Source organism: Oncorhynchus mykiss, chromosome 11 (assembly GCF_057628025.1).
Source record: "Oncorhynchus mykiss isolate SJ-2025 chromosome 11, ASM5762802v1, whole genome shotgun sequence".
Lineage (NCBI taxonomy): Eukaryota > Metazoa > Chordata > Actinopteri > Salmoniformes > Salmonidae > Oncorhynchus > Oncorhynchus mykiss.
The window spans coordinates 36,495,899-36,511,443 of NC_143032.1; the positions used below are offsets into that span (position 1 = coordinate 36,495,899).

Here is a 15,545-nt window from a genome sequence, read left to right on the forward strand (position 1 = left end):
GCTGCGTCGCCTTCACAAGGCGAGTCCAAAAATGTCTTGCATGCTGCTGCATAAATAAGGAAATATACAAGGGAAATACAGTTGAAGTCAGAAGTTTACATACACTTAGGTTGGAGTCATTAAAACTAGTTTTTCAACCACTTCACAAATTTTCATGTTAACAAACTATAGTTTTGGCAAGTTGGTTAGGACATCTACTTTGTGCATGACAAGTAATTTTTCCAACAATTATTTACAGACACATTATTTCACTTATAATTCCCTGCATCATAATTCCAGTGGGTCAGAAATGTACATACACTAAGTTGACTGTGCCTTCAAACAGCTTGGAAAATTCCAGAAAATGTCATGGCTTTAGCAGCTTCTGATAACCTAATTGACATAATTGGAGTCAAATGGAGGTGTACCTTTGTATGTATTTCAAGGCCTACCTTCAAACTCAGTGCCTCTTTGCTTGACATCATGGGAAAATCTAAAGAAATCAGCCTAGACCTCAGAAAACAAAATTGGAGACCTTCACAAGTCTGGTTCACCCTTGGGAGGAATTTCCAAACGCCTGAAGGTACCATGTTCATCTGTACAAACAATAGTATGCAAGTATAAACACCATGGGACCACGCAGCCGTCATACCACTCAGGAAGGAGAAGCATTCTGTCTCCTAGAGATGAACGTACTTTGGTGCAAAAAGTGCAAATCAATCCCAGAACAACGACAAAGGACCTTGTGAAGATGCTGGAGGAAACCGGTACAAAATTATCTATATCCACAGTTAAATGAGTCCTTTATTGACATAACCTGAAAGGACGCTCAGCGAGGAAGAAGCCACTACTACAAAACCGCCATAAAAAAGCCAGACGACGGTTTGCAACCGGTTTGCAAAATTGTACTTGTTGGAGAAATGTCCTCTGGTCTGATGAAACAAAAATAGAACTGTTTGGCCATAATGACCATCGTTATGTTTGGAGGAAAAAGGGGGAGGCTTGCAAGCCAAAGAACATCATCCCAACCGTGAAACACAGGGGTGGCAGCATCATGTTGTGGGGGTGCTTTGCTGCAGGAGGGACTGGTGCACTTCACAAAATAGATGGCATCATGAGGAAGCAACATCTCAAGACATCAGTCAGGAAGTTAAAGCTTGGTCGCAAATGGGGCTTCCAAATGGACAATGACCCCAAGCATACTTCCCAAGGTTGTGGCTAAATGACGTAAGGACAACAAAGTCAAGGTATTGGAGTGGCAATCACAAAGCCCTGACCTCATCCTATAGAACATTTGTGGGCAGAACTGAAAAACTGTGAGCGAGCAAAGAGGCTTACAAACCTGACTCCGTTACACCAGCTCTGTCAGGAGGAATGGGCCAAAGTTCACACATCTTATTGTGGGAAGCTTGTGGAAGGCTAAATGTCAGGAATTGTTAAACACTGAGTTTAAATGTATTTGGCTAAGGTGTATGTAAACTTCCAACTTAAACTGTATGTATGCTGAAGCTAACAAATGTAACACTAAGTGTATGTTGTGAAATAAGCAGTTAGTAGGCCATGTGTCTCACCCTAATCATTTGGTCTATTTTCACCAACGCGGTATTGTAAACACATCGTTCGTGTCCGGTGTGTGCTTGTTTGCAAACTTATTTTGGACAGCTTTGACAGTGCTACTGATAGTAGTGGTGGAACTTGGCTTGCACGTGCAAATTCAGCACACACAACATTCTATAATAGAAATGTGTTATTTGACGTGTCAAGTTAAAAGCTGATTTAACTTGTCAAATAGTGTTGTATGACGTGTATCTTTTTTGACACGCAAAGACCCAAACGGTGTTCAATGCGCCTCACCCTAATAATTTGGCATATTTTCACCTCTTAATTTTGCCTACTGTTCTAACTTCGTGGTGCACATGTAGCCTATAACCTGTTTTAGAGAAATATAATAAAATATTGTTAGAGCTCTCATTGTCTGTTTATATGCCCCCTTTTTTATCCTACGGTTCTGACTTGTTGTACAGAGAGTACACTAAGAACGGCCCATAATCGGAATTCTGTCGCTGTTCATTTCAAAAGTGCTGAATAAATAGTTATAATGACTACGTCCATCCTAGCTCGCTCATTATTGTCTTAATCGAAATAACGGCTTGCCTATTATCCGCTTGTCATCCACATATGCCATAGTTTGTACATCTCAATTGTCAGTAGAAACCACATTTGTTGTAGCAAGTCTGCCATATCAGCAATGTTTTTTCTAAAAGGCAGTAAATAATGCTGAATGAACTACTTCGATGCCAGACAAGGCTCCGCTGATAGCCAGGTGTAGCAGTGGTAAGGTGTTTGGACTTCTGTTGGGACAGCTTTATGTAGGCCCTAACAGTTTGTGGGCACGGTTTGTCACCATTATAGTGCAATGAATGTATTGTTTAGTGTTGTGTAGTGGCATGCATCCCACTTTTTTTTCTCCTTTGGACCCACCAAGATTTACATGCTTAAAATCGCCACTGGTCACGAGTGCATTCAGCGTGCCGCGGCAAATTTTCTTCACGGTAGACAAACATACAATGCCAATTTTAGCATGTAAATCTTGGTGGGGCGAACTCCACATTTTTTTTAGATGCATGCCAGCAAAGTCACTACACAACACTAAACAATACATGAATTGCCGTATAACGGTGACAAACGGTGCCCACAAACTGTTAGGGCCTACATAAAGCTGTCCCAACAGCAGCTTTCCTTTCAGCACCATGGAGTGAATCCTTACCAACGCTACACCTGGCTATTTGCAGAGCCTTGTCTGGCAGCGAAACAGTTCATTAAGCCTCATTTACAACCTTTTTAAAAACCATAGCTGATATGGCTGACTTGCTTAAACAAATGTGGTTTCTACTGACTCCTTGTGGATTTGTGTAAGTCGATAAGAGCCGCATTCTCCTCAAATAACGAACGCCAAATTAGTTTTTACTTTTGAACCATACAAACATTATTACATTTATGTTCAGCAAAATCATAACGTTCAATCTTATATCATTAACACTTAGCTCTAAGTATAAGCAAGTGCATGCAAACAAGCTGCGACGAGGTAGGCCTTCGCTCAGCACTTTCAAAATGGAAACCAAGAGAAATTCTGATTGATTCTAGTTCAGATACAGTGCCTTGCGAAAGTATTCGGCCCCCTTGAACTTTGCGACCTTTTGCCACATTTCATGCTTCAAACATAAAGATATAAAACTGTATTTCTTTGTGAAGAATCAACAGCAAGTGGGACACAATCATGAAGTGGAACGACATTTATTGGATATTTCAAACTTTTTTAACAAATCAAAAACTGAAAAATTGGGCGTGCAAAATTATTCAGCCCCTTTACTTTCAGTGCAGCAAACTCTCTCCAGAAGTTCAGTGAGGATCTCTGAATGATCCAATGTTGACCTAAATGACTAATGATGATAAATACAATCCACCTGTGTGTAATCAAGTCTCCGTAGAAATGCACCTGCACTGTGATAGTCTCAGAGGTCCGTTAAAAGCGCAGAGAGCATCATGAAGAACAAGGAACACACCAGGCAGGTCCGAGATACTGTTGTGAAGAAGTTTAAAGCCGGATTTGGATACAAAAAGATTTCCCAAGCTTTAAACATCCCAAGGAGCACTGTGCAAGCGATAATATTGAAATGGAAGGAGTATCAGATCACTGCAAATCTACCAAGACCTGGCCGTCCCTCTAAACGTTCAGCTCATACAAGGAGAAGACTGATCAGAGATGCAGCCAAGAGGCCCATGATCACTCTGGATGAACTGCAGAGATCTACAGCTGAGGTGGGAGACTCTGTCCATAGGACAACAATCAGTCGTATATTGCACAAATCTGGCCTTTATGGAAGAGTGGCAAGAAGAAAGCCATTTCTTAAAGATATCCATAAAAAGTGTTGTTTAAAGTTTGCCACAAGCCACCTGGGAGACACACCAAACATGTGGAAGAAGGTGCTCTGGTCAGATGAAACCAAAATTTAACTTTTTGCCAACAATGCAAAACGTTATGTTTGGCGTAAAAGCAACACAGCTGAACACACCATCCCCACTGTCAAACATGGTGGTGGCAGCATCATGGTTTGGGCCTGCTTTTCTTCAGCAGGGACAGGGAATATGGTTCAAATTGATGGGAAGATGGATGGAGCCAAATACAGGACCATTCTGGAAGAAAACCTGATGGAGTCTGCAAAAGACCTGAGACTGGGACGGAGATTTGTCTTCCAACAAGACAATGATCCAAAACATAAAGCAAAATCTACAATGGAATGGTTCAAAAATAAACATATCCAGGTGTTAGAATGGCCAAGTCAAAGTCCAGACCTGAATCCAATCGAGAATCTGTGGAAAGAACTGAAAACTGCTGTTCACAAATGCTCTCCATCCAACCTCACTGAGCTCGAGCTGTTTTGCAAGGAGGAATGGGAAAAAATGTCAGTCTCTCGATGTGCAAAACTGATAGAGACATACCCCAAGCGACTTACAGCTGTAATCGCAGCAAAAGGTGGCGCTACAAAGTATTAACTTAAGGGGGCTGAATAATTTTGCACGCCCAATTTTTCAGTTTTTGATTTGTTAAAAAGGTTTGAAATATCCAATAAATGTTGTTCCACTTCATGATTGTGTCCCACTTGTTGTTGATTCTTCACAAAAAAATACAGTTTTATATCTTTATGTTTGAAGCCTGAAATGTGGCAAAAGGTCGCAAAGTTCAAGGGGGCCGAATACTTTTGCAAGGCACTGTACATTCATCAAGATGTTGAGGCCTTAACTCCTACGTCACCACACACACACAGAGACAGAGAGACCTAATGTGGTCAAAAAAGGAAGGAACATACAATCATGAGTATCCACCTTTCTATACCGAAGCACATATGCATTGCGCAAACAAAACAACTCTCGCAATATCAACTGGAATTACATGGGTCTTTTACTGAACTGTTTGTTGAAAACAAATATTTGGTTACAAACCCAACAACATTATATAGCATCTCCTCCTCGTCAATAAAAGCACATGAGCTAATTATAATACGCAAAGTAAGCAAAACAATTACATCATTCCAACATTGCCTAAAATTATGAATACAATACTAATGAGATAGACCTATATAAGCAATAGGCCTATAACAATTAAGATGTACAAACTACGGCATAAGGGAATGATGAGCAGATAAGAGGCAAGCCGTAATTTCGATTAAGACAATGAGCGAGCTAAGACGGATGTAGTCAATATAATGATTTGTTCAGCACTTTTGAAACGTATAGAGACAGAATTCCGAACATGGGCCGTTCTTACAGTATTCTTCCTGTACACCAAGTCAGAACCATAGGATAAATAAAGGGGGCACATAAGCAGACTGTGAAAGCTATTAAAATATTAAATGATGACATTTATATTAAAACAGGCTATAGACTACATGTGCACCACCACAGAACAGTAGGCTACGTTCTGAGGGGGAAAGGGACCAAATGATTAGGGTGAGGCACATGGGCTACTAATAGCTTACTACACAACAGACACTTAGTATTACTTTCTTAGCTACAGTATACATATCTCCCTGGCATATTACATAATTTATGCAGCAGTCTACAAGACATTTTGGGACGTTTTGGACTGTTGTGCTGTGCTCCCTTGAACAGGAAGGTGGAGGGTGGTCCTTCTTGTGGGCATATTTGTCATCAAAGTCTGGCATTCTGTGGATTTATGGTGCTTTCAAGTAGAGGTCGACCGATTATGATTTTTCAACGCCGATACCGATTATTGGAGGACCAAAAAAAGCAGATACCGATTAATCGGACGATTTTTTATTTATTTGTAATAATGACAACTACAACAATACTGAATGAACACTTATTTTAACTTAATATAATACATAAATAAAATCAATTTAGCCTCAAATAAATAATGAAACATGTTTAATTTGGTTTAAATAATGCAAAAACAAAGTTTTGGAGAAGAAAGTAAGTGCAATATGTGCCATGGAAGAAAGCTAACTTTCAAGTTCCTTGCTCAGAACATATGAAAGCTAGTGGTTCCTTTTAACATGAGTCTTCAATATTCCCAGGTAAGAAGTTTTAGGTTGTAGTTATTATAGGAATTATAGGACTCTCTCTCTCTATACCATTTGTATTTCATTAACCTTTGACTATTTGATGTTTTTATAGGCACTTTAGTATTGCCAGTGTAACAGTATAGCTTCCGTCCCTCTCCTCGCTCCTACCTGGGCTCGAACCAGGAAGACAACGACAACAGCCACCCTCGCTCCACAAAAGCCGCGGCCCTTGCAGAGAAAGGGGAACAACCACTCCAAGTCTCAGAGCAAGTGACGTTTGAAACGCTATTAGCGCGCACCCCGCTAACTAGCTAGCCATTTCACATCGGTTACACCAGCCTAATCTCGGGTGTTGATAGGTTTGAAGTCATAAACAGCTGCTGGCAAACGCACGAAAGTGCTGTTTGAATGAATGCTTACGAGCCTGCTGCTGCCTACCATCGCTCAGTCAGACTGCTCTATCAAATCATAGGCTTAATTATAACATAATAACACACAGAAATACGAGCCTTAGGCCATTAATATGGTCGAATCCGGAAACTATTATCTCGAAAACAAAACGTTTATTCTTTCAGTGAAATACGGAACCATTCCGTATTTTATCTAACGTGTGGCATCCATAAGTCTAAATATTCCTGTTACGTTGCACAATCTTCAATGTTATGTCATAACAAATTAGGCGGCCCAAACTGTTGCATATAAACTGGCTCTGCGTGCAATGAACGTAAGATAAGTGACAATTTCACCTGGTTAATATTGCCTGCTAACCTGGATTTCTTTTAGCTAAATATGCAGGTTTATAAATATATACTTCTGTGTATTGATTTTAAGAAAGGCATTGATGTTTATGGTTAGGTAGACATTGGAGCAACGATACGCACTGTAACAGGCAGTCTCCTCGTTGAGTGCAATGAGGCAGGTGGTTAGAGCATTGGACTAGTTAACTGTAAGGTTGCAAGATTGAATCCCCCGAACTGACAAGGTAAAAATCTGTCGTTCTGCCCCTGAACGAGGCAGTTAACCCACCGTTCCTAGGCCGTCATTGAAAATAAGAATGTGTTCTTAACTGACTTTCCTAGTTAGATTGATTGTTATGAAAACTTGAAATCGGCCCTAATTAATCGACCTCTACTTTCAAGACAACTGGGAACTCTGAAAAAACAAGTTTGAATCACGACATTAGTGATCTTCAGGTCAGAGCTGATGTCTGAGATTTCCCAGTTTACAGTTGTTGTTTTTCTTTGTTTGTTTTAAATTTTACCCCGTTTTCTCCCCAATTTCGTGGTATCCAATTGTTTTTAGTAGCTACTATCTTGTCACATCGCTACAACTCCCGTACGGGCTCAGGAGAGACGAAGGTTGAAAGTCATGCGTCCTCCGATACACCACCCAACCAAGCCGCACTGCTTCTTAACACAGAGCGCATCCGACCCGGAAGCCAGCCGCACCTATGTGTCGGAGGAAACACTGTGCACCTGGCAACCTTGGTTAGCGCGCACTGTGCCCGGCCCACCACAGGATTCGCTGGTGCGCGATGAGACAAGGATATCCCTACCGGCCAACGCCTCCCTAACCCGGACGACGCTAGGCCAATTGTGCGTCACCCCACGGACCTCCCGGTCGCGGCCGGTTACGACAGAGCCTGAACCCAGAGTCTCTGGTGGCACAGCTGGCGCTGTAGTGCTGCGCCCTTAACCACTGCGCCACCCGGGAGGTCCCAGTTTCCAGTTGTTTTGAACACTGCAGAAGTCATACTGGACTGACAGCATGGCCAAGGCATTCAACCATTTCTGGCACATGGTGTTACGTGTGAATATTTATCCTTTAAGCTTGGAAAAGAGACCCATTCAGACAGATGTTTTAAATCCTTAAACCCAGACATGGACCACACACACCCTCTCCACCGAATAGCAGGCAGGGGAAGCAAAACAGTGACTGCTTTGCAACGCCTGCAGTTAGCCACTGATTCTGTCCAAACCACTCATTGTTGAATTTGCAATTCCGACTTGTGATTTTACATAATTTTATCTGTGGCCAATGACCTTGAGCCTTCTTGGATGGGCACTTCAAATGTAAATCTATGGCAATGTTTTCATTGTTTGCAAAGGGTGACACAAATGAATGACAACATAACATGCAAAACAGGCAACAACTCTGCCCCAGGTGCCCGGAAGACGCGTCACCACTGCAAGCATAGGCACAATTTCTTCAGAATAACCCAGGGTATGGCGCCAAGCAATTTTATGATATCGAAATGTGAAGTGCACATTTGGACTCACTAGTGTTTGGCTTGCTGGTATGACAAAGCAGTTTTTATTATATTCCTCAACATCTCGTCTTTCAAAATACATAGAGTCCTCTTAATATACAGCATTTCCTTCACTGAATCAACAAAAATGTGCTAAAGCTTCCCATTTAGTGGGAGGGATGAGCGCAACTTCTTGTCGGGCGCAGTGTTCAAGTTCAGAACGACTGTCGGTCAAAACCCATACAGCACTGTGAAGTGCAGAGCCTGAGCTCATATATAGCATGTTACTGTACAGCCACTGTATTCCAATTTAGCCATTTATCAGTGCCCAAATCTGCCATTTTCAACCTCTATGGTATGAGTGTAAAGGGTTACATCATCAAAATTTGGAGCTATTGAACTTTTAAAATAATGTCCCATGTACATTGTGCAATTTCCTTATGGTATTTTATTAACCCTATGTTGCCAGTGAATGTTACACCAAATTCACCATGGGCATTATTATCAGGCTAAATGCAGGTGCACTGCGAATTGGCGATTACTTGGGCGCTGACAGTTGTGGGCAAGTGGGCAGGATTAAAATAAATCCAACCCACAGAAAACTGTGGGTACCTCCATTCCGTGACACACCATTTTTTCCTATCATCTCGCAAATCTCTGTTTTGGACGAGACTGACTTTATGACCAAAACTATCCTGTTTACACTTTGTATTCAATTTTGACACTAGAATAAATGTTTGACTCATATCAATGCCACATAGGTCAAATGAGAAATTACGTTTTAGGGGCAGTACCTCTAGAATTTAAAAAAATGTAAGTATCAACTGCAAAGTAAATCAAAGGAGTCTGAGATTTCTTTCAAAAACTAGTCTGCTCTCAACTCTGTGGAGTTGAGGTACTTGGCTAACAGGGGCTTATTCATTAGGCCTATTCTGGTGAAAGCATTTCTTAAAACGGAAACAATACCCCCGTGCACAAAGCGAGGTCCAAAAACAAATGGTTTGTCGAGATCGGTGTGGAAGAACTTGACCGACCTGCACAAAGCCCTGACCTCAACCCCATTGAACACCTTTGGGATGAATTGGAAAGCCGACTGCAAGCCAGGCCTTAATCACCCAACATCAGTGCCCGATCTCAATAATGCTCGTGGCTGAATGGAAGAAAGTCCCTGCAGCAATGTCCCAACATCTAGTGGAAAGCCTTCCCAGATGAGTGGAGGCTGTTATAATCAGCAAAGGGCGGGACCAACTTCATATTAATTCCCATGATTTTGGAATGAGATGTTCAACAAGCAGGTGTCCACATATTTTTGGTAATGTAGTGTACATAAACAAAATCAAACAAGATCCTATAAAGATACCAGGAGTATCTTAAGAAACAAAAAGAAAGATACCGCAAGAGAAAAGAAAGTGGTACACTGAAATCCACCTCACAACTTTCCCAGCGAGAAAAAAGAGAAAAAAGGAGGCAATGGAAAATAAACCAAAAAAACAGACAATGAACTATCCAGAAAAGAGTGGTTATGGTGTCATACCTGTCAAGGAACACACCGCCACACTCACCTGAAGTCTTACAGCTACACAATGATGACCTACCCACCCCTCAAATCATTCCACTTCTATGTGATTGTTGAATTATTACAGTCTGTGGGCCAAAACAGAGGCAGACAAAGCACAACCTTCTACGTTAACCTGCACAGCCATCTCCTAGCACAATACAGCCCATTTCTGACATACATGAGGGACTGATTGGAAAGTGGTGTGTTGTGAAATATTATTTATATATGACCCTTACCCTGGTATTATACAAGATGTTGATGCAGAGAGCTACGCTCTAGTCAAGACGATGAGTTGTGTGGGAGACAACCAATTATTTTGGCCAATGAGAGAGGACATTGTATGTTTACCAACCAGAGAATGTGTTTGGGCTTGTCCCTGAGCCTTGATAGCACAGTCTGGGAGGAAATTTGCTCTCTCGTTAAGCAATAGAGGGTATTAAGGGCAAAATCTAATATTGAGTGAGCACACACCTATCTCACGAGTCTGACTTAATAGATTGCAACCAGTGAACAATCATTTGTTTAATGTCAACCAGTGTTTCCAACTATGTATTTCTGCCTAATGCATTGAATCCCAAAATTGTGAGGTTTGAATGGTGTGTTCTATATCTTCAACGAAATTAAACATATACAACTGTGACATAAAAAATATTTAATGGTATTTTCATCAGTTGTTTATATTATATGTCATTCCCACCACGCTGTCATTACCACAACACTAAGTCATTACCATCACGGTACATATTTTTGAGGAAAAGGTGTATTAAATTACAATTGATATTGATGTTTCCCATATGTGAACGTGTTCTTAAGATAAGTCCTAAAATAATGTAAAATATTACAGTTTTGATGTGGTAAATACATGTTTCTGAGTATCATCAAGGCATATATGGATATCTAGGCATGATGAATTCATATAATTAAGAAAACTTCCCAAAAAATAAATAACGTGAAATGTTATATAAAATATCTTGGGCACAATTTCTGTTATTACCTTTTCAACTAAAATAGGAATATTTATGACGTGGTGGTACTGACATTTCCCCTCCGGGATTTGGGGAAACCGATCAAAATCTTTATATTTTTTAAATAGTGTGATCTCAGACACTATTAGATCTTGTTTCCAGACAGAGTGAAGAAAATATTCTGATAGATAAAAAGCAGTTTAAAGAGGTTTCATTTTCAAAAAAATAAAATAAAAGTGCCCGAAATGTGCTAAATCAAACCATAATTGCCGAAAATAAGGTCCGTGGTGAAGAAGGGTTCTCGATAATCTTCATCAGCTAACATCACTTTGTGAATTTTTTAGAATTGATGTAACAAAAACACAAAGGGCTCATAATTCAAAGGTCATGGTAACTGACTGCTATTATCTAATAGAACAAAATATATAACCTCAGGCCTTATTTTCGACGTTTATTCCAAAGCCCTAATCTTTCCCCCATTTTTCAAACGGGGTGCCTAAAGAAACAGAGGTAACTTATTTCCGGGTTTTAGGACTACAAGCTGGCGTTATACGAATAACTAGCAAAATACTGTTGTCTTTCTTTACATTTTTCAGCAACGCACTGTCTTCATCACATGCATACTAGGTTACAAATGCAAATAAATCATTTTAATGTTAGAATCATATCATAGAAAAGCCAATGCACGAAGTCAATTGATTTGATTGCAAAACAGATGAGATAGGCTACGCTTACCTTCTCTACTTCTGCCATGATGATTGAGATTGGAAACGATAACAGAACAGCGTTCTATTTTCAACTATCCATTGGTGATTTTAACTATTTAGCTAGCTAATGGTACGCAAAAGAAAACTAAAGGAATTCACTGAATTCTCCAGATATCAAAACGGTTTCTTGTTGACAAACGCACTATGCAAGTCATGTAAAATCACATGACAGAAACGTGTGGCATTATGGGTCTTTGAGGTTTTCTTGTCAAATGGACTGCACCAAAGAGGATCTATTATTTTGCCAAGATGGTCGACTGAGCGCTCTACTAATGGAAATACATTGCGAGAGGAGGCACGATCAGGTGAGAACATTCTAGCCAATTATATTTTTGCAGCAGACATATCACACTCATTATAACTTAAGCATTATGAAACGTATAAAATAAGCCTCACCTATAAAAATAGCAATTCACCTTGACCAAATTCGACACTCCCTCATTGTCCCAATGACTGTATGTATATATATGATGCATTGCCCTCTTAAGCATTAGAGCTGCAATATGTCACTTTTTGGGCGACCTGAACACATTCACATAGAGATTATGTGTTATAGATCTGTTATTATCATTGAACGCAAGTCTAAGAAGCAGTAGATCTGTTCTATGTGCATTATTTCTATGTTTTTCCCGGCTTTTTCGGTTTTATGCCAGCTTCAAACAGCGGACAATACAATATTTTTGGTAATGGAAAGTATATTTCACAGTATTTAGATGGTACAATGATTCGCTACACTATGCCTGCTTGTTTTGTGACATAAATTGAAATGAGGCAAACTATTAGCATTTTAGCAACCAGGAAATGGAGGAGCGATTTCTGCACAGTGCGTCTTTAAGCAGACCAAGTCGACCCTTTCACTTCGGCCTCTACCTCTTTGACTGCACCCAAAGATTATCTACAGTGTATAATTAGCCTCTGCAGAATCCATTCCTGCTGCTGCTATAATAATAAATATGTAGCAACCCAGGTTTATAAGTGGATATTATTTCATTCATGATCTATTGACTTCATAGCAATAATATTGTTATTATTAATGATTCATTATTATTCTACTAAACATAACAGGCATAGCCCCAACTGAGATTTGAACCCAGGTCCAATAACTGTCAAGCCAACACCTTAACCATTACACCAAGATGTCTGAACTGCTTGATAATATTGCTAGGTGTTGAATTCAGGTCACTCACTATATTACCCATTCCTTGAGGAGAGAGTATCCCGACACCTCTCTATACCAAGTCCTCACACCATCCCACTTCTGACACCAATGCAGCTACTAAAAATAGACATGTTTAGAAAGACATTATCATTCTCCCAACAGTATTTTGTCATTGCACTAACACTCTTGTGATCTGTTCTTGTCAATGTGATATCAAGACAGCAAGCGTTTTTTTAAACTAGGTAAGTCAGTTAAGAACAAATTCTTATTTTCAATGACAGCCTAGGAACAGTGGGTTAACTGCCTTGTTCAGGGGCAAAACGACAGACTTTTACATTGTCAGCTCAAAGATTCGCTCTAGCAACCTTTGCGGTTACTAGTCCAACGCACTAACCACTAGGCTACCTGCCTATCCTTAGTCTTCAATCATACAAGGTGGGGGCGTGAACATTTTTCCTGTGGGTATATGCCTTTCTACCTAGTTCTATCTCACTATAGTAGTGTATTAGCCTAAACAATATATCCTGACAAAAACACATTATATTTAGCCAAAGCAACTAGTGTTAAGTGCCTTGCTCTAGGGCACATCAACAGATTTTCACCTAGTCAGCTCAGGGATTAGAACTAGCAACCTTTCAGATACTGGCCCAATGCTCTTAGCTGCTAGGCTATCACAGCATGCTGCAGGTTGTGGAGGGTGTGAGAAGGTAAATTCTAGTGAGTTTTTAAAAGGACACTACTCTAAAGTGAATTCAAATAGAATGATGCTGACATCTAAAATATTATTTCCCCCTCCACAAATTAGCCCAATAACATTGGTCCATATTATCAGGCAGATGCTCTATTTAAGCATAATCACCCAATTTACCCCACCTGATGCAGCATAGTGGCTATAAATAAATAGGCTGAGAGTTGCCCATCTGCATTTACCCAATTGAGCTAATTATTAGCTAGATCACAAACTCTAAAAACCAACATATTGATGACTTGAATGTCCAAAAAACATTCCAGTGGCACTCAGGCAACCAAGGATCATGCACTGTGAATATAATGTAACAGGCCTACCTGTTACACCTTTCCTATGCATTCAATGCCATTGACGCATAAACCAATGCTGCTGCTAAAAACTCACGTTATAAAATTGTGCATTTTACACATTTCTTGGTTTAAAGAAACAAGTGTAACCTATTAAGACCAGAAAGCTCCTTGATCCTCCTCTTTTAACAGTGGCCATCAACACTGCTTTCAATGGTGTGTTTTCACTCAACTGCATTAACCCATAACAGTCTAAGCCCTATCTAAGCAAGGGCAGGGGGGTGGGTTCTACTAAGCTACAGTATATGGAATTGTTTTAAGAAGGTCATACCAAGGACCACTTAGCTATTTGATTTGAAATGTAAAGACCCCATGAAGTATCCAACAAATATATATAAAATTGTTTGATGAAAAATTATTTTTGGCCTTACTGCTATTTGCCCATACAAACGCATTGAATGACAGATTCACTACATGGAACAACAGATAGTACCCCGGAAAATCTAAAGGAAGTTTGTTCTGAAGTGTCTGTCCTACAGTATATCTGAGAGATATATGAAAGATCAGTAAACATGTATTTATCCTCTTATTTTTGGCACAGTCTCCATACAGTATATACAGTACTTCCATACATTTTTTTCAACTGGTACAGGGAGACTTCCCGACGAGTCTTGTGAGGCCTGCAGGCCTTCTAGAGCAAAACAACCGACATGTACGTATTCGTGAGAGTCTTATTAGTATGGTGGCCAAACTGTTCGGACGCTACAGACAGAAGTTGTCAGATTGGCTGTACCAAATTCAAACGATTCCCAAGACGCTTACGGAGGTCGCAGCGCAAAACAGAGAAGGCCATCGGGTTCGTGAGAGTCTCATCTTTCCAGAGATATAATAGTTTGTCAGCCACACCGATTGAACTGTCAACTTTCTCCTCCAATGTGGAAGTGCGACACCGGGCGGATGCGGGGATGCGGTGGATTGAGATGCATCCAGTGCAAAACTGATATCTCTAGCTTAAACTGACAGGTTTTTATGGGGATTGTTTGATTACTCTAATTACATTTCCATTGGCTCTAGGTTTTTTTTTATGTTGTAGAATGACTGGGCATGAATATTTCTCTCCCTGTGTGGAGGGAGTGGAATATTATCACCTGAAGAGGAATATTATTTTCTTGCATAGAATGTAACAAGCTGAACAATTAAATAAGTAAACATTCTCCTACGGGGTTATATGATTTTGCTGTTGCTTAATCGTATTGTTGACTGTGGTAAATTGGGCAACAATTTTTAATTTGTGAATTCCAATAACCAAAGGTACTGGGTTCCAGCTGTGCCCAACTCTCATTTGGATTATAAACTCAGCAAAAAAATAAACATCCTCTCACTGTCAACTGCGTTTATTTTCAGCAAACTTAACATGTGTAAATATTTGGATGAACATAACAAGATTCAACAACTGAGACACAAACTGAACAAGTTCCACAGACATGCAACTAATAGAAATTGAATAATGTGTCCCTGAACAAAGGGGGGGTCAAAATCAAAAGCAACAGTCAGTATCTGGTGTGGCCACCAGCTGCATTAAGTACTGCAGTGTATCTCCTCCTCATGGACTGCACACCAGATTTGTCAGTTCTTGCTGTGAGATGTTACCCCACTCTTCCACCTAGGCACCTGCAAGTTCCTGGACACTTCTGGGGGGAATGGCCCTAGCCCTAACCCTCCAATCCAACATGTCCCAGACGTGCTCAATG

General features: G+C 40.3%; 1 protein-coding gene across 1 annotated transcript in view; it reads right to left on the minus strand.

Moving 5' to 3' along the window:
* The window catches only part of LOC110535636 (vacuolar protein sorting-associated protein 41 homolog), a 32,372-nt gene extending 20,514 nt beyond the window's left edge, over positions 1 to 11,858 (minus strand). The window contains exon 1 of the mRNA XM_021620749.3: positions 11,569 to 11,858. Coding sequence (XP_021476424.1) covers positions 11,569 to 11,586 — 18 coding nt within the window. The 5' untranslated portion in view covers positions 11,587 to 11,858. The remainder of the gene's footprint in view (positions 1 to 11,568) is intronic.
* Between the last annotated feature and the right edge of the window lie 3,687 nt (positions 11,859 to 15,545).